Consider the following 26,581-nt stretch of genomic DNA (forward strand, 5'->3'; position numbering starts at 1 on the left):
CCTCCATGGACCTGGGTGTCTGTCCAAGTCACAGCCCCTTCCAGTCTCTCCCACTGCTCCCCTCGGGGAAGCCACCCCTCCCCGAGCTCCTGCCTTGGTCTCCCTCTTCCTCTTATTTCTTCCTTGCATCTGGAGGAACCCCTAACCTCTCTCAGAACACTGCTGCATTAACACCTAGAAAACAGGATTTCTATGATCGTGAAGGACCCTGCTCTTACGGATATAGCCAGCTTTCTACACCGTCAGGGTTCACATGTTGCTGTAGGCAGAAGACATACAAAAAATATAACCTTTTACATGTGTGCGTGTGTGTGAGTTCATATGCGTAGATGCTCATAGGTCACGGCATGACTGAAAGTCAGAGAATAGCATGATGGTAGTCAGTTCCCACCTACCATGTGAGTCTCAGGGATTGAAGTCAGATTGTCACGTTCAGTGGCTTGTGCCTTCACCCACTGAGCCATTTCTCCAAACCCAGAAAAAACATCCTTTCTCAGGACCAGGGAGATAGCTCAATTGATATCGGAACCAACACAAGGGCCTGAGGTCAGACCCTCAGAACCCATAGAAGGTGCTGGGCAAGGTGAAGAGCACGTGTAATCCCAGCACTGGATGGGGTGGGGTGGGCTGGGGGCAGACATTGGAGAATCCTCAGGCCTTGGGTGAACCAGCCTTGCTTAAACAGCAAACTCCAGAACATAGTGAGGAATTGTGTCACAAAAGAAGCTGCTCAGAACAGAACCAAAGGCCTCTGCATGTACATGCAACATGCATGTTCACCTACACACACAAGAACATACACACATACATGTTCACCCATGTACCCATGAACACTGACACATGAACACTTGCATGGTCATCTGTACACATGATCATACACATGCATGCTCACTTGCAACACATGAACACATATTCATGCATGCTTACCTGCACACACATGAACATGAATACATATGTGCAGGCTTACCTGTCCACACATGAACACACACATACATGCATGCTCACCTGCACACACACACACCACAACACACTTGCATGCTTATCTGCACACACGTGAACACACACACACATGCATGCTCACCTGCACATACATGAACATGAATACATATGTGCAGGCTTACCTGCCCACATATGATCACATGCACAGACCCTTACATGCTTATCTATGCACGGGTGAACATGTGCACATATGTTCATCTGTAGTTATCAACCGATTTCATAGTATTTGCCTTGCACTGGGCATGGTAAGTTATTTGGAGAGAACATAAAAGTCTTAGGGATATGAAGAGTCCATCGTCCTATATGACAGGGCTGAGCATCCTTGGGCTTGGGATCCTTGGAGGCATTATCCGGAATACCGAGAGCCCAACGTGTCTGATTTCTGACTTGGCAATGCCTGGACTTCTTTGTCAGCTCACATAAAGGTGCTGAGTGCAAACAATGCTTTGATGTTTCTGAATAACTCTGAGGCCGTGGGAAAGCATGACTTTCTGTGGACGAGAGTCCCCATCAGAGTGCCGCTGATACCATGCTGATCATGGAAGACCAGGCTCCCCTACTTCAGTGGTAGCCCCCATATAGGCAGCGCCAGATCTCCCTTCCAGGAGCTCGGACATGATCTCTTTTCTCATTCTAGACCCCCTCCCAGAAGCACCAGCCCCAGTCACTGAAGCCTCCAAGTTGGTCCCAGAGCCACGCCTGGGGGAACTGGCGGTGACAGATGTAACCCCGGACTCTGTGGGCCTCTTGTGGACTGTCCCTGAGGGTGAATTCGACTCCTTCATGGTCCAGTACAAGGACAGGGATGGCCAGCCCCATGTGGAGTCTGTGGCAGCAGACCTACGCGAGGTCACCGTCCCAGGCCTGGAGCCCTCCCGCAAGTACAAGTTCCTGCTCTTTGGGGTCCGAGATGGGAAGCGACACAGCCAGGTCTCTGTAGAGGCAAAGACAGGTGAGGACTGCTTAAGGTCTGGCTCGAGGCCCACCTGCGGCCCCGGCCTTTCCTGAAGGGTTTGGACTTCCTGCTGGCCACCTTCTGTTTGCCCACTCCAGTCCAAAGCAGTTGGAGACCCAGCAAGGGCGGGTTCTCCAATCTTCTCTCTTCCCTCTGTTTATTCTGCATACTGGTCCTTCACTGGGATGGGCTGTGGGGACCGGGGACCTCTTGAGGGAGGAATGAAACTAACCAGGGGCCCCTCCTACCGCCCGAGATGTTGTTGCTTGTCTTTCTAGCTCACCCTGACTCCCATCGCTCTGCTCCCATATCCACTTCTTGTAGAGGCTGACCTTCCTCTCTTGACTTCTTAGAGTCTGGGAAACCAGAGAAAGCTACCCAGCTGGGCCCTATCTTGGGGTTTGGTCCAGGCCCTCCTCTGCCCCCCTGGGGCTCCCCATTGCCAGAAGTCTCTCGCAATAACAATTCCGTCAGCGTCTCTGCTGTCCAGGACGGCAGCAGGCCAGCGCCTTCCTAAGTTGGCTCCTAAGTTTGGCAGTCATGGGATTCCTTCTCTGTTGAGTTTTCTTGTGTGTTACCCCCCCCCACCACTGGTCCCCACAGCGTGTAACAGTGTAGTCGGCCCCATGACTCCTCCAAGCCCTGTGGAGTCAGTGTTCTGAGTCAGATGAGAAAGAAAACAGGAAGCTGGGCCACACTTAATCCCGTAGCATCCCGCCTCCCCCATATTGCTCATCTCCCATGAGCCTCTATCCTCTAGGAATTCCCCAGGGGCCATTCAGGCTACTTGGCTGGGGCTTCTGAGAAGAAAACTAGACAGAGAGAATCATCACAAGGAGAAAGAGAAGTCATTAAGGGAAAGAGAGGGGCTCTTGTCAGCGAGGATAAGATGAGGAGGGAAGTTGCAGTGTGCGTTGACAGGGTTGAGTCAGGACAGAAGACCCATCCCCACAGGGGTCAAGTGAAGGAGACTAGATGAGGGAGTGGACAGGAGGCTGATGGAAATATCTGGGGTGGCACTGACCATTTGGGCCCCTGAATTTTTCCGGAACCGGTGGGAGGTGGTCAAAGAATTGTTTTTTTTTTTGGAAAAAAAAAATAAACACAAGAACGTTTCTCTGTGTCAGCTGCCCGAGAGGACACCAGCCCAGAGGCCCCTCCCCGCCTTGGGGAGCTGTGGGTGACGGAGCCTACCACAGACTCCCTGCGCCTGTCCTGGACAGTCCCTGAGGGCCATTTTGACTCTTTCGTGGTCCAGTTCAAGGACAAAAGTGGGCCCCGGGTGGTGCCAGTAAACGGCCAAGAGCTCACAACCACCATCACAGCCCTGGATGCTGGCCGCAAATACAGATTCCTCCTCTATGGGCTTCTGGGAAAGAAACGCTTTGGCCCCCTCACCGCGGAGGGTAACACAGGTGAGGTCTTCCTGGCAGGGGAAGGGCAGAAGGAAGGCCATTGCTTTGGCTACAACCTCTCCTTTCCCTGCCCTGCCCTGCCCTGCCCTGGTCAAGGTCACGACCGTGACCAGCTGAGCTATATCTTGCCTTTGTCTCCATCTCAGAGTCGATGAATGCTGTGGACCACACTAGAGAAAAGCACCCCACAAAACCTCGACTGGGAGAGGAGCTACGGGTGACTAGTGTGACCCAAAACTCCGTGGACCTCTCCTGGACAGTCTCCGAGGGCCAGTTTGACTCCTTTGTGGTCCAGTACAAGGACAGGGATGGGCAGTCCCAAGTGGTGCCTGTGGACGGCAGCCATAGAGAGGTTAGAGTCTCTGGTCTAGACCCAGGACGCAGGTACAAGCTGCTACTCTATGGCCTTCGAGACGGCAAGCGCGTGGGTCCCCTTTCCGTCATTGCCGTGACTGGTGAGTGTGACAGGCCACCCAACAGATCCACTTCTTTCTCAGGAGGCTTTACTGAGGCATAATTTTTTAAAAAAAAATATGTATTTATTTAATGTATATGAGCATCCTATTGCTGACACACCAGAAGAGGGCATCGGATCCTATTACAGATGGTTGTGAGCCACCATGTGGTTGCTGGGATTTGAACTTGGGACCTTGGAAGAGCAGTCAGTGTTCTTAACCACTAAGCCATCTCTCCAGCCCTTTTTTTGCCCCCCTGAGGCATAATTTACATATGGTACCAAATGGCTTTGGCAAATGTGTAAGTCACAGAACAAATGCTCAGGGAGGCGCGAAGACCCTCCCTCACCCCTGTATCCATGATCGGTTAGGGGCCTGGCTACCTCAGTAGGCCAAAGAAACAGACAAGTCAGAAAGAAGAGATTTTATTCACTGTGGTCACATTGAGAAGAGGAGCAAAGAGTGAACCCCTCAAGTCCATCTTTGAAGTCTTGGGGGTAAGGTTTAGGTTTAAATGGAGAGCGGCCCCAGGCAAGAGACCTGTACCAAGCTTTAGGCCTTCCCCTCTCCCAGCATGGAGAGCAACTTAACGTGGGCTGAGTGGAGTTTGTTTCAGTGGTCTGAAGGTCCATGGGACAAGAACAAGGTCCTACTGGGATGGCTTCATCCCTGCTAGGAACTTGCGTGGTCCTCTTTGCCCTCCCCTCCTCAGGCCCTGGCAGCCACTGAGCGAGGTGAAGCATCTTCTACCTCAAATGCTTTGACCAACCCTCAGCCTTTCTCCCTCCTTCCCCGAACCCTTCCTCCCTTTCCCCGCCCACCCCTCTTCAACATATGAGTTCAGCCACAGAGCAGCCATCTTCTCTCCATGTCTTTCTGAACCAGACCCTAGAGAAACAACAGAAGCCTGGACAGAGGTCCCCTGCAACTTCAACCCCTGCCGCTGTGCCCCGCCTCGGGGAGCTGAGAGTGGAGGAAGCCACACCTCACAGCCTGCACCTCTCCTGGGTGGTGTCTGAGGGAGAATTGAACTCCTTCGAGGTCCAGTACACTGACAGAGATGGGCAACTCAGAGTGGTCAGTACAGAGGGTGACCAGAGTGACATCACCCTTACTGGCCTGGACTCTGACCACAGATACCTGATAACCCTGTATGGCTTCCACGACGGGCAGCGTGTAGGCCCTGCTCAAATTGAGGCCCTGACAGGTAAGTGGGAGAAGCTTTTGACTCTGACCTTCTAAACAGCTGCAGAGGTCCAGAGGGTGGAGATGTCCCCATGGGCGTGTTGCTCTTTCCACGTGCAGCGCCAAGGGAGGAAGAAGAGGATGAAGAGGAGGAGCCCACAGAGCCACCCACCACGACTCCTGAGCCCAAGCCCCACCTGGGAGAGCTGACCGTGACGGACAGCACGCCCAACTCCCTGAGCCTCTCCTGGACAGTCCCCGAGGGACAGTTTGACCAATTCGTGATCCAGTACAAGAACGGAGACGGGCAGCCCAAGGTGGTGCGGGTCCCAGGGTACGAAGACCAGGTCACCATCTCTGGCCTGGAGCCAGACCACAAGTACAAGATGAACCTGTATGGCATCCACAGCGGTCAGCGTGTAGGCCCCGTGTCTGTCATAGGCGTGACGGGTGAGCGGATGTGGAGTCCTCTCGGGGGAGGGGATTCACTGGCCTTCAGGTTAGATGAACTGGACTTGGTAGGTCAATAGTGATTGAACTGCTATAGCTGAGCCTATAGCCTGTGTGTCCCTCCTCCGGTGGGCCTATCTCCCTGGGCAAGGGGTTCCCCAGAAACCTTTGCTGTGCTGCTAGCAGCTCAGGACGCACTGGGTCACCCCCAAAACTTGACCATATTATTTAGCTAAACAGGACCACCAGACTCTGAGAGGGTTTCTCTGAAATGACATCAGGACCAGTCTGGACCAGTTTTTTTAAATATTTTATTTATTTTTATATATTATGATTACACTGTAGCCTCTTCAGACACACCAGAAGAGGCATTCTCATTTCTGGTTGTGAGCCTTCACTCAGGACCTCAGGGACACCTGCTCTAACCACTGAGCCATCTCTCCAGCCCCAGTCTGGTAGCCTTAGCATCTTTCTCCTTCACCAGAGTCAGGGACACCTGCTGGGGACCCTGCCTCACCCTCTCTGTCTCCTTTTCAGCTGCAGAGGAAGAGCCCCCAAGCCCCACAGAGCCCAGCACAGAGGCCCCAGAGCCCACAGAGGCCCCAGAGCCCACCGAGGAGGAGGAGCCACTCCTGGGAGAGCTGACAGTGACAGGATCCTCCCCAGACTCCCTGAGCCTCTCCTGGACCGTCCCCCAGGGACACTTTGACTCCTTCACTGTCCAGTACAAGGACAGCAATGGGCGGCCCCAGGTGGTGCGTGTCGGGGGCCAGGAGAGGGAGGCCATCGTGACAGACCTGGATCCTGGGCGCAAGTACAAGATGAACCTGTATGGATTCCATGAGGGGCGTCGTGTGGGCCCCGTGTCCACCGTGGGCGTGACCGGTGAGTGTATGCGTGTGCCTTCTCAGGCAGCTAGAGCCCTCAATATTTCCTACAGCAGAGACTCAGGACTCCAAAACTCCTCAGACACTAACTCATCCCCTGACCTCCAATGTCTAAGTAGTCAGATGGGATCTGGGGCCAGCACCGCCTTTTAGGATTAGGTCAGGCCTGGAGGGGGCTGCTGGGTAGTGATCGACACCTCTGAAGCTTGTTCTAGACTGTACTTTCCCACGGGGACTCTAGGGAAAACAAATTCCACGAAATATCAGCCAATCCCAACCTCAAATAATGTATGAGATTCCAAAGGTTGGGGCTAAAGAGGGCTCAGCGGGTTAGAATATTAGTTGCTCTTGCAGAGGATCCAGGCTCAGTATGTGGTGGCTGAAGGATGCAGGTTCAGTTCTTAGCATCAAGTGGTGGCTCCCAATCATCTGTAACTCCAGTTCCAGGGGGTCCGACACCCTCTTCTGGCCTCCAGGGGTCTGTCTGTGCACCACGTGTGTGCACGGACAGACAGACATACAGGTGAAACATTCACATAAGATAAAACGAGTAAATCTAATAGAAAGCTTTTTCTTTAAGTTCAGAGATATATACAAGAGAGACAATATAATGAGGCCTCTGTGTCCATGACTACTTCAGTCAGGGACTCGCTGGCCTGTGTCCAACCTCCCCCGCCCCCCGAAGGCAAGTGCTTCATTGGCAGCTGTGTTTTGGACCCTACTCAGATACCATAAAAGTGGCCTGTGTGAGGTACACCAGTAACACACTCCATAATTACCTAGCATGGACCTCCACAGTCTAATTTCAGGACTTTTTTTTTGGACATCCCCAAAAGGGGATTTGGGTCTGGCCAGGCGTGGCGACACACGCCCATAATCCTTGCCCTCAGACGGCAGAGAGAGGCAGGAGGATTGGGAGTTAGGCCTATCCTGTATCTCTTCTGTATCTCTTCAGCTCAAGACCACCTTGGCTCATAGGCAGCCCAGTCTTTAAAAAAAATAAATATAAAAAGGCTTTAAGGGAGCGTGAGCTACGATGTGCCAAGGTCCGGAGACAGAAGGTGGACTGACCTGTCTGATTCCCAAGAAGAGAATGGAGAGGCTTTGGTGATGATGAACGCGAAGAATGCTTGACCAGGCCTAGATTCAGCCTCCTTCTGACCCGTGTTTAAGAGAGTTAGGACTTGGGAACTCCACAAACAGCAAAGACTCTGTTCTATGTCTTCCCCAGACCCCGAAGAGGAGCCTACTGATGCCCCTTCCCTGAAACCCCGCCTGGGAGAGCTGACCGTGACAGATGCCACCCCTGACTCCCTGAGCCTCTCCTGGACAGTCCCCGAGGGACAGTTTGACCAGTTCGTGATCCAGTACAAGAACGGGGATGGGCAGCCCAAGGTGGTGCGGGTGCCAGGGTACGAGGACCAGGTCACCATCTCTGGCCTGGAACCAGACCACAAGTACAAGATGAACCTGTATGGCATCCACAGTGGCCAGCGTGTGGGCCCCGTGTCTGTCACAGGCGTGACGGGTGAGTGGACAATAGATAACTCAGGTGACCTTCAGCTCCTTGGTGACATGAGTGGGAATGGGGGCCCTGGATTGGTCAGTACTATTGTCCTGCCATGGACAAGCCTGTGGCCCTCTTCCTTTCCCCTAGAGCTGGTCCACTCTCCTAGGCAACAGGGCCATGGCCATAGAGGGTTTTATTGTGCTGATGTCCGTCCAGATCCCGTGGTAGCTATAGTTGCTGCCTCCTTCCCAAGAGACCTAAGGACACAGAACCCTGCTCACCTCTCTGTCTCCTTCTCAGCTGCAGAGGAAGAGCCTCCCAGTCCAGAGCCCAGCACAGAGGCCCCAGAGCCCACAGAGGCCCCAGAGCCCACCGAGGAGGAGCCGCTCCTGGGAGAGCTGACAGTGACAGGATCCTCCCCAGACTCTCTGAGCCTCTCCTGGACCGTCCCCCAGGGACACTTTGACTCCTTCACTGTCCAGTACAAGGACAGCAATGGGCGGCCCCAGGTGGTGCATGTCGGGGGCCAGGAGAGAGAGGCCATCGTGAGAGACCTGGATCCTGGGCGCAAGTACAAGATGAACCTGTATGGATTCCATGAGGGGCGTCGTGTGGGCCCCGTGTCCACTGTGGGCGTGACCGGTGAGTGTGAACTGGGGCTTTAGTGTGTCTCCTTTTAGAGTGTGTGGTCACCTTCTCCTGTCACCACAAGGCTAAGATTGGGTTCCCCTTCCACATCCTTCCAGAACAGTCTTGACCTTTGTTCACTGGCTGCCTCTGCCTCACTCTGCTGTGAACACAGACACACATGCATACACACTAACACACACACATTTACAAACATGTTCATACACATGCAAACATGCACAGACACTCACACACAAGTACATACATATGCACATACACACACATAGACACTCACACACATGCACACACAGTCACGTGTACACATACAGACACGCACACACACAGTCACATACATATATATGCATACATGCACACATTTGCAGACACACATATGCAGATACATGCACATGTGTACACAGACACAGTCACACACATATGCAGATGCGCATGCACATGTACACACAGACTCACACATGTGCACACACATATGTGCATACACGCACATGTGCTTACACACACATACACACACACACACACCACACCCCACTTCAGTGCCTGGATGGACTGGTGCTCTCTGGCATTGTTAGGTGCTGAAGGGAGGTAGAATGGGCACTTGGCAGGGAAAGTAGCTCGCCGGGGACATTTTCTTGGACCTGTCTCTTGGCCTGGACCCTCCTGGATTTCTTTTCTCTCCTTCCTGGGCACTGTGATGTGAGCTGCTCTGTTCCACCACAACCTCCTCCTCGCCCTCCTCCCCACCACAGTGGGCCAGCACTTCTGAAAGTGTGAGTCAAAAATTAAAAAAGCAAGAGAAGAAAGAGAAGAGGGACCACAGGCCCAGAGAGTCCTGTTAGGGTGCTAATCACAACCAGCCGGCAAGCACGGCACGGCACGGCACGGCATGGCCCGGCTGGGGAGCCGGAGGAAGTGCGGCCCACAGTGCCCACAGCAGTGCTTTGTGAGACAGAAGGCAGTGTTGTTCTGGGCACTGCTGGGTTGCCTTTTTCTGTTTTCGTCTGTTCTGTGCAAATGTTCCAACGCGGCAAGCATTTGTCCTTCCCCTCCACACATTCCTTTTATAATCACAGAAAAAAACAGAAAAATGCAGTGTGTCTCTTCCTTACCACCCCATCTGTCTTCCTGTCACCCTGGCAACGCAGCTCATTTCTAATTATGAGGAAATTAAATTTGCTAGTCCCTAAGCAGCAAGAGAACAAATCACATGCACACTTGGGTCCCTGGGTCTTGGTCACACGGCCTGCTTCCCGGGGATGTCAAGAACAGACCAGAGGAGGGCAGGCCCGTCCTCAGGATCACCGTGCGGGGCAGGCCATACCTCTCAGCCACAGTGTGGGCAGCCTGTGGGTCTCCTGTGCCTGGTGACCATCTAGGTGGAGGAATCCTGTCTCTCTGTCCCTGGCTTGGCAGGTTTTGTTTTGGCCCCTGTTTTCAGCAGACTGCGGGCTTGAGGGGCATGGGGAGAATCGGGGAGAAGTTAGAGTTTGCAGCCGGGGGGGGGGGTGGCGGGTAAACTGTTACTTCTCACCCGTGGCTCAGTTTCCTGTCTCTTCAACTCTTGTCATTCCTCATAACAGCCATTCTCAATGCACGGCCCATAAGGGACCCATGTCCCCTGCTTTCCCGTATCCCCGCCCCCATGTCCCATCTCCCTCGCTGTCCATTCCCACCCCCTCCCTCTCACTGATAATATGATTCAACCATCTCCTTTCAAGCTTGCATTTCTGTAGTGTGAGGGACATAAGGACCAGGCAAAGCTTGAAAACCAGCAAGTGAGACGCTCGCTCTAGCAGTTGAGCAATAAGCACCGTTAGCAACTGTGAGTGCCTGACTATATTCCATGAGGCTCCATTCCTGGCACCCACATTACCACCGCCAAACCCAAAGAAGCTGAGGTGTAAGCTATAGGCAAGCTTCCTGCTCGGCACTCTCGGGCCGCACACATTAAGCCTGCAGCCCGAGTGCTCCCATGAATCCTGGGTGCTCCCATGCAGCCTGAGTGCTCCCATGCAGCCTGAGTGCTCCCATGCAGCTAGCTGCGCTCCCTTGCAACTGACTGTGCTCCCATGCAGCTGGGAGCCAGTTGGATGCTAGTCATTTACCCTGTGACCACACAGTTTGCACTAAGCGTCCTTTCAATGGCTACTTGATGCTCTCTGGTAAAAGGCCTGTAGGAAAACCAATCATCCATTGTGGGTCATTTGGGTCCTGACACATTTTTGCCGTCATGAATAATCTTATTATGAATTCTTCCGTGCTGTAACTTTCCCCCTGCCTTTAATAATTTTCTTAGGATAAATGCCCAGAAGTGAGACTATTGGGTCAAAGGAAGTGAGCAGAGCTTTGGCTCCTGACGCACATGCTCCAGTTGCCTCCTGAAGATGTGGGGCAGGGCAGTCTGACTATCAGACAGGACAATGAGGCTGGCTCAGTCCTCTCCAGCCTCTAGTGGCCTGATGGCCACTGTGAGGCCACCTGAGTCCCCAAGGCTTCTGCTTAAGGATCTTTAGCTACTGGGTGTCCTTTGGAGTTCCAATCCTCTCCAGTCAGGGGACCCTGAGGAGGAGATCCCTGAACACCCTGCGAAGCCACTCCCAGAGGATCCAATAACGACAGGATTCCTCCCCCCATACTTCCCAGACTCCCGAGGACGGCCATTTTGACCCTACAAGACTAGGGCTGGGCGGCCCCAGTGGAGCAAGCTGGAGGCCAGCAGGAGGACTATGGGGAAAGTGGAGCCTCAGTCACAAGTTCAGAATGTACCTGTTTGGGTCTATTTGGGACCTTGAACCGCCTGTGTCCACCATGGGGATATCCAACCTGGATTCAGAGGCTGTCCCTTGTAACCAGCTACCTGGAAGAACTTGTTCTTAGCCAGCAAGCACTTCCTGGTGCCTGGGTCACACCACAGAGCAGGTCAGGATGCCATAGGTCCATCTAGAGTCTATCTGCATTCCTATCAAGCTATGACGTCAGCCTCACTCTGGTGATAAGTACTGGATATAATCACCGATCAAAGTTTCACCTTGGCTCAGGTTTCTGTGGGCTGGCCCCGCTTCTTCAGAAACTGTTATGAATTAGCAAATGCCTCAAAAGCAGACCAGAGAAAAAGGGGAAGCCCAGTCTCCCTGTCCTTTTCAACGGCACACCCTAAATGACCTGGGGAACCAGGCTACCAGGCCATACCTCTTAAGGGGTCCTACTCCCGCCCTAGTCATTCTGGGAACCAATCATTTAACAAGTAGGCATATGAAGGACAGGTGATCCTGACTGTGAGGCCAGTGCCCAGCTGAGCCTTGAATAGCACAGCTCCTGACGACAGAGATGTTGGCACTCAATGGGAATAGGTGACCCATGAGTCTTCACAGAGGCTCTGTCACCATGGAAACAGTGAAAGGGGTGCCAGGATACAGTTTTACTTAACTGCACACCCCTCCAGTGTATCAGCAAGTTGCTCATGCTGGATCCAGGAGCAGACTGCATCTGATAGGGAGCCTTGAGCCTGGAAGACCGCCAGGTTCCTGAGCGATGGGTTTATAATCATAAGCCTGTGACAGGGAAGCCGGGGACAAGAAAGGACCTGAAAGGGTCACCCAGAGCCAGCCGGCTCACAGAGACTGAAATCTGACAGGCGTGAGGGTGGGGACGGCTTTAGAAAGAGTGAGTCCAAACTTGTGGAAAGAGCGGCAGGCTACAAAAGCGTGGTCCAGAAGGAACCGGGAGATTTTGTGTGACAGCCTCAGAGGCATAGAACAGTCTTGACACAGTCGGGATGTCTCGGGAGCCTGGGTTCTGCCCTGAATGCTGGTGTCTGGCATCAAAGATGGGCGTGTGCAAAGTTTAGACTGCAAGGTGAAGCGAGACAAGGAGGGGCAGGCGGGGAAGGAAGGAAGTCTAAAAGCAGGGAGGGCTAGGTAGTGGGAAATGGCGGCCCAGCCAGGGGTCCCCGGGGTGGTGAGGGAGGCAGCCAGGAGGGGTTTAGCAAAAGTCTGGGGCATTCCGAGTCTGGTGGCAGCTAAGTTGGGGCGGGTCCACTTTCAGAATGGAAACAAAGACCGGAGCCTAGTGAGGAGGGAGATGGTAGGGAGAGCCATCTCAGGACAGCTCGGAGGGACCATGTGGGGCCATGAAGAGGCTGATGCTGACATAGTGGGTGTTGGCAGATGGAGGAACAGCAGTGTGGGAGAACAGGGAGCTGTGGTAGCCACCCTGATCAGGTTTTCCCTGCTTTCCACGGCCTTGATAGCTTTTAGTTTGTTTTCTTTTAAATTTTTATTTTGTTAACTATTATCTTTTTGAGTCAGGGCGACGCTCCGTAACCCTGCCTAGCCTGAAACTCCTTACGCAGACCAGGTTGGCCTTGAATTCACAAAGATCTGCCTGCTTCTGCCTAGCGCTGGGCTTAAAAGCCTGTGGTGCCACACCCACAAGGCTCTGTTTTTATAAATGTCCTTTATGTGGGGACAGAGGACGGGAAAGACCTAACTCATCCCTCTGTGTGTGCAGATTCAGAGGAGGAAGCTCCGACCACACAGGCGGTGCCCACCACGACTCCTGAGCCCCCTCCTAAGAAGCCCCTCCTGGGAGAGCTGACCGTGACAGATGCCACCCCTGACTCCCTGAGCCTCTCCTGGACAGTCCCCGAGGGACAGTTTGACCAGTTCGTGATCCAGTACAAGAACGGGGACGGGCAGCCCAAGGTGGTGCGGGTGCCAGGGTACGAGGACCAGGTCACCATCTCCGGCCTGGAGCCAGACCACAAGTACAAGATGAACCTGTATGGCATCCACAGCGGTCAGCGTGTGGGCCCCGTGTCTGTCACAGGCGTGACGGGTGAGTGGGCTCTGGGAGCCCAGGGTGGGACCCCTCAGTTAGTGGAACCTGCTGTTCTTTGGTGACTAGGGAGTTAAGGAATCAGTGGCCAAGGACTATTCAATACCACAAGCCTGCTGTGACTAACGCTGTGATAGCTTGTGTGTGCTCCCCTGGTGCTGGCCAGTCTCCCTGGGCAGCAGGGCCATACAGGCCCTTGCTGGTCACTGTCCAGGTGCCCTCAGCAGGGACATAGGAGCTTGGGAATGCCAGGGACCCTGCCTCACCCTCTCTGTCTCCACAGCTGCAGAGGAAGAGCCCCCCAGCCCCACAGAGCCCAGCACAGAGGCCCCAGAGCCCACAGAGGCCCCAGAGCCCACCGAGGAGGAGCCGCTCCTGGGAGAGCTGACAGTGACAGGAACCTCCCCAGACTCCCTGAGCCTCTCCTGGACCGTCCCCCAGGGAGACTTTGACTCCTTCACTGTCCAGTACAAGGACAGCAGTGGGCGTCCCCAGGTGGTGCGTGTCGGGGGCCAGGAGAGGGAGGCCATTGTGAGAGACCTGGATCCTGGGCGCAAGTACAAGATGAACCTGTATGGATTCCATGAGGGGAGTCGTGTGGGCCCCGTGTCCACCGTGGGCGTGACTGGTGAGTGAATGTATCAGATAGGTCTGTTTGGAATGACAGGATTGCTTTTATTCATATGGGCTTTGCCTACACATATGTCTGTGTACCACATGTATGCTTGAGAAAGTGGTGAGTCACCAGATCCTTTGCAAGACCAACAACTGCTCTTTTTTTTTTTTTTTAAGATTTATTTATTTATTTATGTAAGTACACAGTTATTGTCTTCAGACACAATAGAGGGCATCAGATCCCATTACAGATGGCTGTAAGCCACCATGTGGTTGCTGGGAATCGAACTCAAGACCTCTGAAAGAGCAGCCAGTGCTCTTAAACACTGAGCCATCTGTCCAGCCCCCAACAACTGCTCTTAACCCTTGAGCCAATCTTCATAGATGACCCATTTTTATTCCTTTTTCTACTATCTTTGTAGTAACACTTATTCTCATAGCAACAAGATTGTATGAGCATTTCACTTTTCCTAGGGATATATATCTAGATAGGACACTGACAACAAACAAGTTATTTCACACAAGTCTGGCATCTGAATCAGTAGGTTACTTATAAGAGTATGGGTGTTCGGTCCCCAGCTCCGAAAAAAAAGAAAAAAGAAAAAAAAAAGAAAAGAGTATGGGTGAGGGGTTACGTGCAGAGATATGGGTGGCCCAAATGTAGGTGTATTACACAAAAGCCAACCTCCACATGGATAGTCATTCACAAACGATCCATCCTTGGTGCTTTCTCCAGCTCTCCTGAAATTAATTGCTACTGTTTAGCTAATGTGGGACAGACTGAGTTTTGTAAGTTTCAGGAGCTTCCTGAGACTTGTGAGTTTTCTTTACTTCTTGAATAAGCTTTTGTTTACTTTCTGGATGTTTTTGCTTTGGTTTATTTTGAAAAAAAAAGTCTCTCTGCATAGCCATGACTGTCCTGGAACTCACTATGTAGACAGACTTTACTTTAAACTCACAGAGATCTGACTGCCTCTGCCTTTCTAGTGCTAAAATTAAAGGCACACCCCACCACAGCTGGCTACTTCCTGACTTCTAATGACTTCTCCTCTGATAGGGAATGCTTCAGTTCTGAAAAAACAGCTACACAATGCTGTGTTCCTTCCTCTGTCTCCCCCACCCCCTCACTTTTCTGCACTGTTCCCTGAGCCTTGGGAGTAGGGGATAGAAATGCTTCATTTTCTTCCATCTATTGCTGATTATGACACCGTTCCTGTCATTTTGCTTCAGTAATTTCACCAGTTGTGTCTCTACAATCTACCTGTAATTACAAGAAATAAGTTTCCTCCCATGATTAATTGGCATTGCTAGCAGCTGTAATCCATGGATGCAGACAGATTTCATAGGTATATTATATCAGTTGGATTGGTATATTATATCCATTTAACAAAGCAGCAGCTGCCTCCCCTTCAGGGCCTATGTTTTCTCCAGCCACAGGCTTCTCCCGTGGTTTACAGCACAAGATGTAAATTCCTTCTCGTGGAGCAGACCTTAAGTCTAATTATGTTGTCCCCATAACAGCCGTGCCTCTGTTATGCCAGTGGGCCTGCATGGGTGGCTCTGCAGTATTCAGGGTTCACAGCCCAGCAGGACTGCTTGTAACAATTTTCCCACAGTGCCCTTCATGGTGCCTGTCCGTAATATAATTGCAGACCAGCAAGAAGGGACCTTCCAGTCCAGTCCAAATCAAGTAAGCAGTGTCTCCGGCCATAGGGATTTACTGTCTAATTTACTGTTGCAGTCAATGGCCTTAGTTTTGGGACCCCCTTAACCTCAGCCTCATAGGAAGGTAACCTGGCTCTCCTTTCAGATTCTCATTCACCAACCTTACGGCTTCTGGACGTCCCCTCTCCCACTGATGGGGGGCATCGTCCTTAGGTTCTTTAACTTACGACTTCCCTGTTCTTCAGATGACTTTCTAGATCTTAGAAAATATTCAGAGATCGGCGTGATGCCATCTACATAAACCAGCGCATACACATGAACTGTCCCCCTCCTCTCAGGAGACTGCTGCCTTAAGACCACTGTGTATCTCTTTGCGTTTGGTGGCCTTGTAGGACCAACTCAGGCCCATAGCTCTACTCTAACCTCCCATGCCTGCCGGTGGCAATGGGTCCCCAGGTCTGACAAGCTCCTGGCCATCAGCAACATGGGATGGTGTGATGGCTGTGGGTGGGTGGAGCCCAGGTGTGATGGCTGTGGGTGGGTGGAGCCCAGGTGTGATGGCTGTGGGTGGGTGGAGCCCAGGTGTGATGGCTGTGGGTGGGTGGAGCCCAGGTGTGATGGCTGTGGGTGGGTGGATCCCAGGTGTGATGGCTGTGGGTGGGTGGAGCCCAGGTGTGATGGCTGTGGGTGGGTGGAGCCCAGGTGTGATGGCTGTGGGTGGGTGGAGCCCAGGTGTGATGGCTGTGGGTGGGTGGAGCCCAGGTGTGATGGCTGTGGGTGGATGGAGCCCAGGCTACTAAAGCAATCTCTGTCTCCAGCTAGGGCCAGACTCTCTTGCAGGGGAGAAATGTTTACTGCATACTCTGGAGGGGTAGCTGTCTAACCTTTTAAGTCTGCACTGTCCCATCACTTCTGCCTTCTGTGGGCTGCTGCTTGGGAGTACAACCTATCAGGAGCTCACTAGCTCAGCGTTTGGCATTCTGCTAATTTTTCCTGTAGGAACTGTCTGCACACTGATATCAGTGTATTTTCCTTTGCGCAACCAGAAAAGATTCTTTGGTCTGCCTTGCCTTTCTCATTCCCTCTCAACTGCTTCTGCGTTTTTGTTTTTGCTTTAAATTTATTTATATAAGTACACTGTAGCTGTCTTCAGACACACCAGAAGAAGGCATCAGATCCCCATTACAGACAGTTGTGAGCCGCCATGTGGTTGCTGGGATTTGAACTCAGGACCTCTGGAAGAGCAGTCAGTGCTCTTAACCACTGAGCCATCTCTCCAGGCCCTGCTTCTGTGTTTTATAAAAGTAGTTTATGTGCTGTTCAGAGCCATTCAAGACATCTGCCTGCAGATCTTTTAGCTTCCCCGGGAATACACTTTTATCTGACTTGATGAACTGGGCACCAGTGTTGCCTCTCTTACTCCCGGTTCCTTCCAGCAACACCTTCTCCATCCTGTTGCCTCGAAGGCCTTTGTATTTATGGGGACTAAGTGTCCCTGTTGGCTCACACGAGCCACCTCATCGGGATTGATTTTCCCCGTTCTGCCTTCGGTTAGGAAGCGTTTGTCTCGGGGAGGGATGGGCTGCTGGGATACTGTTTCTCCATCTCCGCTCAGATTAATCCCATCTGCCCCTACTCCACCGCCACACAAAGCGAGGCGGTTGGAAACTCTCAGTTGAAAAGTCTTTCCCAAGCTGCTCACATGCCGACTGTTCGTGGGCGCCATAACTTCCTGTACTCAGTCATTGCTAATACCCTGTCTGCGTGCTGAATCACGGATTCTCTCTCCCTCTCTTCAGGGTCGGACCTGAGATCTGTTGTCTTCTACCCAACCCGCACTCTCTTTGTCCCGCACGCTGCCAGCCAGTACCGCCATCTTGTCTTCTTTCTCTACTACCCCCATCCCACACCAGAGACTGATGAGCAGAGAGAGCGTCCTGACTACATCCCCCCCACTGCAACTCCTCCCCTGTGTGGGGCGTTCTCTCTGAGAAGGCAGGCAGCTGCAGTTTCACATCTTTGCCTACAAAGAGGTCACGCAGCTGTCACGGTATCTTGTCCTATGTGTTACTTTTAGGCATTGCAGTACACCCTCGAGAGTCCGTTGACTATTATGGAGACATATAACCCATTCATCAACCCCATCCAGTTTAGGAAAATGGACCTCCCAAGTTTCTCCCTTGGAAGCTCTCCGGTGTCCTGGCTTGGGTTACATGCCCTATCTCCTGTAGCAGGGAGCATGTGAGAAGGTGGCCATGTTGCGGTTATCCCTGCAGATCCTAGTTGCCTGCCTCAGCACGTTACAGTGGCCCACACACCCACGCCTCCCTAAAGCACCTCTGGCTCTGTTAGTCGATACGCCAGCACCAATTAGGTTGGTTGACTTTCCTGAGGAGACCTGGACATCTGTTCATGCCAGAAACAGACCCAAGAAACAATTCCAACCGTGTCTAGTGTGGCGAACCAAAGTGTTCAGTGGGGTCACATGCAGGGATATGGTGATATCAGACTGCAAACCTAACTCCAACATAGGTTAGAGCCCACGCAAGCACTTCCCTGGAATTCCTGCACGGTTTGCACCTGCTGGACAACCTCTCCTACAATTGTTATGCTTCTGTAACCATGCCGAGGCCTTGTGAACCCTGTAAGCTTCAGGAACTTCCTGAGAGAGACTCGGAGAGGATGTTTAGTTAGGAGGAAACAACTACACCAACTTCCACGAATCCCACTCAGTCCCAGCAGTGTATCCAGAGCCTGCTATCCTGTCAGGATCCTGAGGAGCAGGCTGCTGGGAAAGGCCCATGGCAGAGGCAGCAGCCTTGGAATTGTTGCTGAGCAGGCACTGGCCTAGGATGCCTTACAGAGACTCTGTCCTTGTCGGGAGCACCCAGCCCATGAGGGAATAGCAGACAGCCTAGCATTTCACTGTGCGCCTATAAACACACTTCATTGACTTGATTTTTTTTTTCTTTTGGTTTTCAAGACAGGGTTTCTCTGTGTAGCTCAAGCTATCCTACAATTCACTCTGTAGACCAGGGGAGAAATCATGTGGGTGTCGGTGGATGGAGCAGGAGGGAAAAGCCTTAACTAGGGATGGTAATGTAGATGGCACAGAAAAGAAAGGTCATAGTCTCTGCGGCCAGTGTGATTCTGCTCTTGGGAGCTTTGATTTTATAAATATCCTTTAAATGGGAACTGAGATATAACTCGTCCCCATATGTATCTATAACCAGAGGAGGAAGCTATGACCACACAGGCAGTGCCCACTGTGACCACCGAGCCCCCTCCAGAGAAGCCCCGCCTGGGAGAGCTGACCGTGACAGATGCCACCCCTGACTCCCTGAGCCTCTCCTGGACAGTCCCCGAGGGACAGTTTGACCAGTTCGTGATCCAGTACAAGAACGGGGACGGGCAGCCCAAGGTGGTGCGGGTGCCAGGGCAGGACCAGGTCACCATCTCCGCCTGGAGCCAGACCACAAGTACAAGATGAACCTGTATGGCATCCACAGCGGTCAGCGTGTGGGCCCCGTGTCTGTCACAGGCGTGACGGGTGAGTGGGCTCTGGGAGCCCAGGATGGGGTCCATTAGAAGGGGACATTAGGGGTTGGGGATTTAGCTCAGTGGTAGAGCGCTTGCCTAGCAAGAGCAAGGCCCTGGGTTTGGTCCCCAGCTCCAAAAAAAAAAAAAAAAAAAAAAAAAAAAAGGGACATCAGCTCTGTGTAGGGACCAGTGACCGGGGACTGGCTAATCCCCCAGACCTGCTGTGGCTGAGGCTAAATATGACCTATGTGCCTATCCTTGGAGCTGGCCTATCTTCTCTGTGGTTGGGGTGGGGACATCATGACCTTTGTTGTGCCAGCACTGTCCAGGTTCCCTCAGCTAACCCAGAAGCTTGGGCATATTGGCCAGCTGTCAGATGACCAGGGACATCAGACCCCAAGAAGGGGACCTCCCTGGTAGCCATAACTTAATACATCTTCTGCCTCAAAAGCCAAGGACACCTGCTGGTGACCCTGCTCACCTCTGTCTCCTTCTCAGCTGCAGAGGAAGAGCCCCCCAGCCCCACAGAGCCCAGCAGAGAGGCCCCAGAGCCCACAGAGACCCCAGAGCCCACCGAGGAGGAGGAGGAGGAGCCGCTCCTGGGAGAGCTGACAGTGACAGGATCCTCCCCAGACTCCCTGAGCCTCTCCTGGACCGTCCCCCAGAGACACTTTGACTCCTTCACTGTCCAGTACAAGGACAGCAATGGGCGGCCCCAGGTGGTGCGTGTCGGGGGCCAGGAGAGGGAGGCCATCGTGACAGACCTGGATCCTGGGCGCAAGTACAAGATGAACCTGTATGGATTCCATGAGGGGCGTCGTGTGGGCCCCGTGTCCACCGTGGGCGTGACTGGTGAGTAAGGCAATCAGTCCTAACTCAATCCCTTTCCAACCTTCTTCAAATAAACACTCGTGCGGTGCATGGAGCCCCCTGGCACTGCTGATATTTCCACGAGTCAGGCTCAGACCCAGCAGTGCCTCCAGAGCCTGCTCTTCTGTGTTTCTTAGAGGATCCTGGAAAACAAGTTGCTAGTTGGTGGCTCAGCCCCTAAGCAGCAAAACCCCACAGCAGAAGGGTCAGTGGTCTCTTGGGACGTGCTGACTTGGTTGGTCACATAAAGGCTCTGTCTCTGTGAAGATCTCCGAGGGAACAGGGAGGCGGGGTGGGGATATAGAATTAGTTTGTGTATGAGCAAGCTCTCTTCCTTTGTTTCCTTCCTTCCTTCCTTCCTTCCTTCCTTCCTTCCTTCCTTCCTTCCATCCTTCCTTCTACTTCACACTTTTATTTGCACGCATCCAGTCCCTGATCTGGGTACTATGGGGCTGAGTGTCGGTCGTCCCTACCCAAGAGCTCTCCAAGATTCACCTGCAATGAACCGTGGACTGACGCTCCGAGAGGGCAGGGCTGTGGGCGACCCTGGGGTTTACAGAGAAGGTGGGCTTGAGTTAACTGATGTGCAAAAGTAGGATGTGGGGTTTGGCACTGAATGAACCCCCTGGTAGGTTCTCCATCACCTGGTGAGGTCACTGAGCTCCTCCTGAGGAAGGTGTCTAGAGGGACTGCGAAGCCATAATGGTTTGAAGGGCAGAAGTACCTTGTTACCTGATGAGGACTGTTCGGTCACATTACAGCACATGTTCAAGTGTGTCTACATGCAAATAGAATTCTTTTTTTTTAAAGATTTATTTATTTATGTTATGTGAGTACACTGTGGCTGTCTTCAGACACACCAGAAGAGGGCATCAGATCCCCATTCCAGATGGTTGTGAGCCACCATGTGGTTGCTGGGATTTGAACTCAGGACCTCTGGAAGAGCAGTCAGCGCTCTTAACTGCTGAGCCGTCGTCTCTCCAGCCCTGCCAATGGAATTCTAAGCTTGCCGTCGTGGTACCAGATGTGTGATGTCCAGGTTCCGTGCTCAGCGTGGTTACAAGACAGAGCTGTGCCGTGTGGGCTCTCAGCTGACAGAGCCTGACAGAGCAGAGTCATGGATGTTTGTCTATGTCAGGCTGAAGCTTTAAAAAAAAAAAACAAAAAAAACAAAAAAAAACGTGTTAACTTGGGTTGCATAGTCAAGGGGGCAGGCAGAAGGGCCAAGTACAGCAAGGGGCACAAAACACAAAACAGGAGCATGGGGGGTGCAGAACAAGCCATAAGGACACCTAAACCAGTCTGCTCGTAGGACCACAGAGACCAACAGGCATTGTCTGGGTGACAGGTTAGAATGCAGCGTCCCCACTGGACAAAGAGCGGAAGGCTAAATGTCTGTTCACGGGGAACAGACATTCTGTGTGATGTCCTCTGAGGTTCCTGATGGGCTCCAGAGGTTATAGAGAGGTGGGAACAGCTCAGAAATCCGGGGTTCCATCCACAACTGGACACCCAGCTCCATGCTAGCATATGCCATTAGAAGTCCTCATTCAAAGTGTTGACTAAGGGCTGGAGAGATGGCTCAGTGGTTAAGAGCACTGACTGCTCTTCCAGAGGTCCTGAGTTCAAATCCCAGCAATCACATGGTGGCTCACAACCATCTGTAATGGGATCCGATGCCCTCTCCTGGTGTCTGAAGACAGCTACAGGTGAGGGTGTTGACTAGGAGGGAGGCGGGAGTGAGCCTGAAGTCAGTCAGGCCAGGTGAGGGCCCCCAGCCGTGGTTCTGGGATAGAAGAGGTGGAGAGAGGAGGTGAGGTAACCAAGGGGAACATAGCAAGACTCTGACAGCAGACAGGACTCAGCCTCGGGAAGGGGGTTTCCAAACTTGGTCAAGGCAAAGATCTGAGCCCAGCAAGAGAGCAGACAACCAGGAGAGCCAGTTCAGGGCAGCCCAGGGTAGTGGCTATGTGGGGCATGTTCAATGGGAGGGGAGGGATAGAGAGAGAGAGAGGAGAAGTCACGTGGGCATTGGCAGACAGCTGGGTGGGGTCTAGGAATGGCGGTGTGGAAAGAACAGAGGTGTAGTGGAGCCACTACGGCTCATAACTGTTTATAAATGCGTCTTCATGTTCTAACTGAGAATAGAGAAGAGCTAATGCGGTCTGTGGTTTGGTGTGGTGTGTGTGTGTGTCTGTCTGTCCATCTGTCTGTCCATCCAGCTCCAGAGGAGGAAGCTCCAACCACACAGGCGGTGCCCACCACAACTCCTGAGCCCCCTCCTAAGAAGCCCCTCCTGGGAGAGCTGACCGTGACAGATGCCACCCCTGACTCCCTGAGCCTCTCCTGGACAGTCCCCGAGGGACAGTTTGACCAGTTCGTGATCCAGTACAAGAACGGGGATGGGCAGCCCAAGGTGGTGCGGGTGCCAGGGTACGAGGACCAGGTCACCATCTCCGGCCTGGAGCCAGACCACAAGTACAAGATGAACCTGTATGGCATCCACAGCGGTCAGCGTGTGGGCCCCGTGTCTATCACAGGCGTGACGGGTGAGTGGACTCTGGGAGCCCAGGGTGGGACCCCTCAGTTAGTGGAACCTGCTGTTCTTTGGTGACTAGGGGGTAAGGAATCAGTAGCCAAGGACTATTCAATACCACAAGCCTGCTGTGACTAACGCTGTGATAGCTTGTGTGTGCTCCCCTGGTGCTGGCCAGTCTCCCTGGGCAGCAGGGCCATACAGACCCTTGCTGGTCACTGTCCAGGTGCCCTCAGCAGGGACATAGGAGCTTGGGAATGCCAGGGACCCTGCCTCACCCTCTCTGTCTCCTTCTCAGCTGCAGAGGAAGAGGCCCCCAGCCCCACAGAGCCCAGCACAGAGGCCCCAGAGCCCACAGAGACCCCAGAGCCCACCGAGGAGGAGCCGCTCCTGGGAGAGCTGACAGTGACAGGATCCTCCCCAGACTCCCTGAGCCTCTCCTGGACTGTCCCCCAGGGACACTTTGACTCCTTCACTGTCCAGTACAAGGACAGCAATGGGCGGCCCCAGGTGGTGCGTGTCGGGGGCCAGGAGAGGGAGGCCATCGTGACAGACCTGGATCCTGGGCGCAAGTACAAGATGAACCTGTATGGATTCCATGAGGGGCGTCGTGTGGGTCCCGTGTCCACAGTGGGCGTGACCGGTGAGTGTGAACTGGCCTCTCGGTTTACTCTTCCCTTCTCCCTATCCGCCCTGTCCTTCCTTCTCTCGTTCTTCCAGGCTGTACCTTTAGCCCCATTCACTGAGCCTCTGATCCCCTCACCTAGGATAGAGTTCAGCCGTCCTCAGAGCTGTGATCGCAGTCTGTTCTTCCCCACACTGCCCTCCTCCCTCACTAGAGAGCCCCACTCAGTCCTACATTCCTTCAACCCTGGCTGCCTCTCTGGATATCTGGTGACTCATAAAATGCTCCGGATTTGGGCTACCTGGTGTGGATGTGCTCCTGGGAACTGAACTATGTGACAGGTTTTTTTTTATTACCTTTTTAAAATTAACCCCAAGGGATTTCTTATTTACATTTTCCAGTGTTATTCCTGTTCCCCAGGTTCTGCGTGCCAACATCCCCGTGACAACCCCCTCCCCCTTCTTTCCATGGGTGTTCCCCTCCCATCCTCCCCCATTGCCTGGCCTCTCCCCCAACAATCACGTCCTCACTGGGGGTTTTCCAGGGGTTTTTAAAAGCATTTTTGAATGCCTCTGGTCCCTCCCTGGATGGAGTTCAGCAGAGGGCATCCATGATGGCATCTGATAAACCCACACTTCTCAACCTCCCTAATGCTGCCCCCCCTTTTTCAACCTCTCTTTAAGAAGAACTATTTTTTGAAAAAAATGCTCCTATTTGGGCTACCTTGTGGATCTATGAGTACACTATAGCTTTTTCAGACACACAGAAGAGAGCATCGATCTCATTACAGATGGTTGTTCCCACCACGGTTGCTGGATTTGAACTCTGGACCTCTTTAAGAGCAGTCAGTGCTCCCTAACCATCCTGAGCCATCCCTCCAGCCCAGAACTTACTTATTTATGTATTTTATGTATACAAAGGCTCTATTTGCGTGTATGCCTGTAGACCAGAAGAGGGCATCAAACCCCATTGCAGATGGCGGTTGCACGGAATTGAACTCAGTTCCTCTGGAAGAGCAGACAGCCACTGAGCCATCTCTCCAGCCCCTTTGGGACCCTGTTTTTTTGGGTTTTTTTTGTTTGTTTTTTTTTGTTTGTTTGTTTGTTTTGTTTTTTTTTTTTTTTTTCAGTTTTTTTTTTTTTTTTTTTTGGTTCTTTCTTCCAGCCTTTGGACCCTTTAATATAGTTCTTCATGTCCCAGTGATCCCAACCATAATTTATTTTTGCTACTGTTTTGTTTATTTGTTTTTTGAGACAAGGTTTTCTGTGTAGCTATGGCTGTCCTGGGACTCTTTCTCTTTTTAGACCAGGCTGGTCTTGAACTCGCAGAGATCCTCCTGCCTCTGCCTCCTGAGTGCTGGGATTAAAGGCATGGGCCACCACCACCTGGCTAATTTCGCTACTGTCATGAATCATGATGTAAAAAAAAAATTTTTTTTTGAGGTTTGATATTTTAAAACAAAGATATTTTGGAGGTTTAATATTTTAGAGTGTCAAAGGGGGTCGCGACCCACAGGTTGAGAACCTCTGGCTAAACGCAGTTGGGGGGCTCCTAGGTATGAGCCAGCCATTTGTACAGTTGCCTGTGGCTGGGGTTGGTGTTGGGTGGAGAGTTAGAAGAGGCTCTGAGAAGCAGCTCTGCGGCCTGGGGACTGCCTGGTTCCCTAGGCAGGTTCTGCCTGCATTCCTCAGCCATCTTTGCTCTCTTGCAGCCTCTCTAACCACAGAGCCCCCCATCCAGCCCCGCCTGGGAGAGCTGGCTGCGGTAGAAGTGACTCCCAGTGCTGTGCACCTGTCCTGGACTGTGGCCCAGGGCCCCTTCGACTCCTTCCTGGTCCAGTACAGGGACGCACAGGGACAGCCCCAGATGGTGCCTGTGAGCGGAGACCTGAGTGAGGTCACCGTCTCAGGTCTGGAGCCATCCCGCAAGTACAAGTTTCTCCTCTTTGGACTCCTGGGTGGGAAGCGCCATGGCCCTGTCTCCACAGAAGCAAAGACTGGTGAGTGAGGGCCGGGCAGCAGCCCCCATCAGATGCTGCCCCCTTGTGGTAACTGTTGGAATTTCACGTTTCAGTGTCCCTCATTCCAAACCTTGGAGTTTGGTGACCCATTTCTTGGTCAGATCTACCCAAATTCATACCTTCACTCCAGTCCGTTCCTTCTCCGTGCTGCTGGAGGCTCTTTTATCCCTAGCCCTGCCCAATGACCTGCTTAAGACCACCAAAACCAGAACCCTGCAAAGATAAATCTCTTTTAGGCCGGGCAGGATCTCGCATTGTTTTCCTTCCTTTCTCGACTACTGCCAAAGGAACACAGCTTTTAGGCTTGGCTAACCTGGGTCAAAGACCAGGCCCAGTCCTTGGCAGCCACATGGTATGTGCAGGCAACCTCTACAACTACCTCCTTGCCTGCCCACTCCTCACCTTTGTGACAAGCACCCCACTGTCTTCCTTCCTCCCAACGCTAAGCCAGGAGATGGAAGGGAGAACTTGGCCGCAGAAAGACTATGGAAAAATCTGGTGGTTTTGTGCCCATGACTCAGCCCTAAGGAAGGGGTGGGGTGGGTCCATGACCCTTACCCCACTCCCAGGTCCATGACTCAACCCCAGGCCTGGAGCCCTAGGATACCATAATTCTGCCCCACCAAACCCTCATTACACTGGCCTGTTCAAGCATTGTCTGTCATCTAGTGCCTTCAGGCTCCCCCAGCAGGACCAGAAGGCCTGACTGTGTCCTCGGGTGTCTGTCCCTGAGGTCACACATGGACCCTTGCGTTCCCCTGAAGCCTCTTAACCTGAATCTTCCTCCCCTCCCCTCAGCCGCCCTGGAGAAGACACCGCAGCCCCGTCTCGGTGAACTGTCAGTGACAGGGGAGACCTCTGACTCCGTGCACCTCTCGTGGACTGTGGTCCAGGGTCCCTTTGACTCCTTCCTGGTCCAGTACAAAGACAGGGATGGGCAGCTCCAGACAGTTCCTGTGGCTGCAGACCAGCAGGAGGTCACCATAGAGGGTCTGCAGCCAGGCAGGAAATACAAATTCTTGCTCTTCGGGCTCACTGGAGAAAAGCGCCTGGGACCCATCTCTGCCTTGGGAGTGACAGGTGAGGCAGTCATACCTGGTCTGAAGACAAAGGAACTGACCGGAGTGGACAGGAGGAGAGAAGAGAGAGTTTGTGCCCACCCCACCCCACCCCAGGTGTTGATCAGTGGTTTGAAAGACCAGGAGCCAAGCCAAGCAGGAAGGAAAGGCCTTGAGGTTTCCTCTCTCTCTCTCTCTCTCTCTCTCTCTCTCTCTCTCTCTCTCTCTCTCTCTCTCTGTCCCAGTCATCCCCATCAAGTGGTGCTTCCCCCTATCCTGTTAGAACAGCTTTATCTCCTCGAAGAGTAGGCTTGCCGC

At 52.8% G+C, this 26,581-nt stretch overlaps 1 protein-coding gene across 1 annotated transcript in view; it reads left to right on the forward strand.

Annotated features, from left to right (window-relative positions):
• Tnxb (tenascin XB) overlaps positions 1–26,581 on the forward strand; it is a 58,285-nt gene that overhangs the window by 27,075 nt on the left and 4,629 nt on the right. Inside the window, 16 exon segments of the mRNA XM_032889215.1 lie at positions 1,637–1,951; positions 3,082–3,369; positions 3,516–3,824; positions 4,717–5,031; positions 5,148–5,459; positions 5,997–6,485; positions 7,578–7,874; positions 8,157–8,498; positions 13,008–13,334; positions 13,618–13,962; positions 18,848–19,072; positions 19,075–19,164; positions 19,653–20,006; positions 22,247–23,203; positions 24,897–25,184; positions 26,004–26,285. Of these exon segments, the coding sequence (XP_032745106.1) occupies positions 1,637–1,951; positions 3,082–3,369; positions 3,516–3,824; positions 4,717–5,031; positions 5,148–5,459; positions 5,997–6,485; positions 7,578–7,874; positions 8,157–8,498; positions 13,008–13,334; positions 13,618–13,962; positions 18,848–19,072; positions 19,075–19,164; positions 19,653–20,006; positions 22,247–23,203; positions 24,897–25,184; positions 26,004–26,285 (5,535 nt within the window).

Source organism: Rattus rattus, chromosome 18, assembly GCF_011064425.1.
Source record: "Rattus rattus isolate New Zealand chromosome 18, Rrattus_CSIRO_v1, whole genome shotgun sequence".
Taxonomy (NCBI): domain Eukaryota; kingdom Metazoa; phylum Chordata; class Mammalia; order Rodentia; family Muridae; genus Rattus; species Rattus rattus.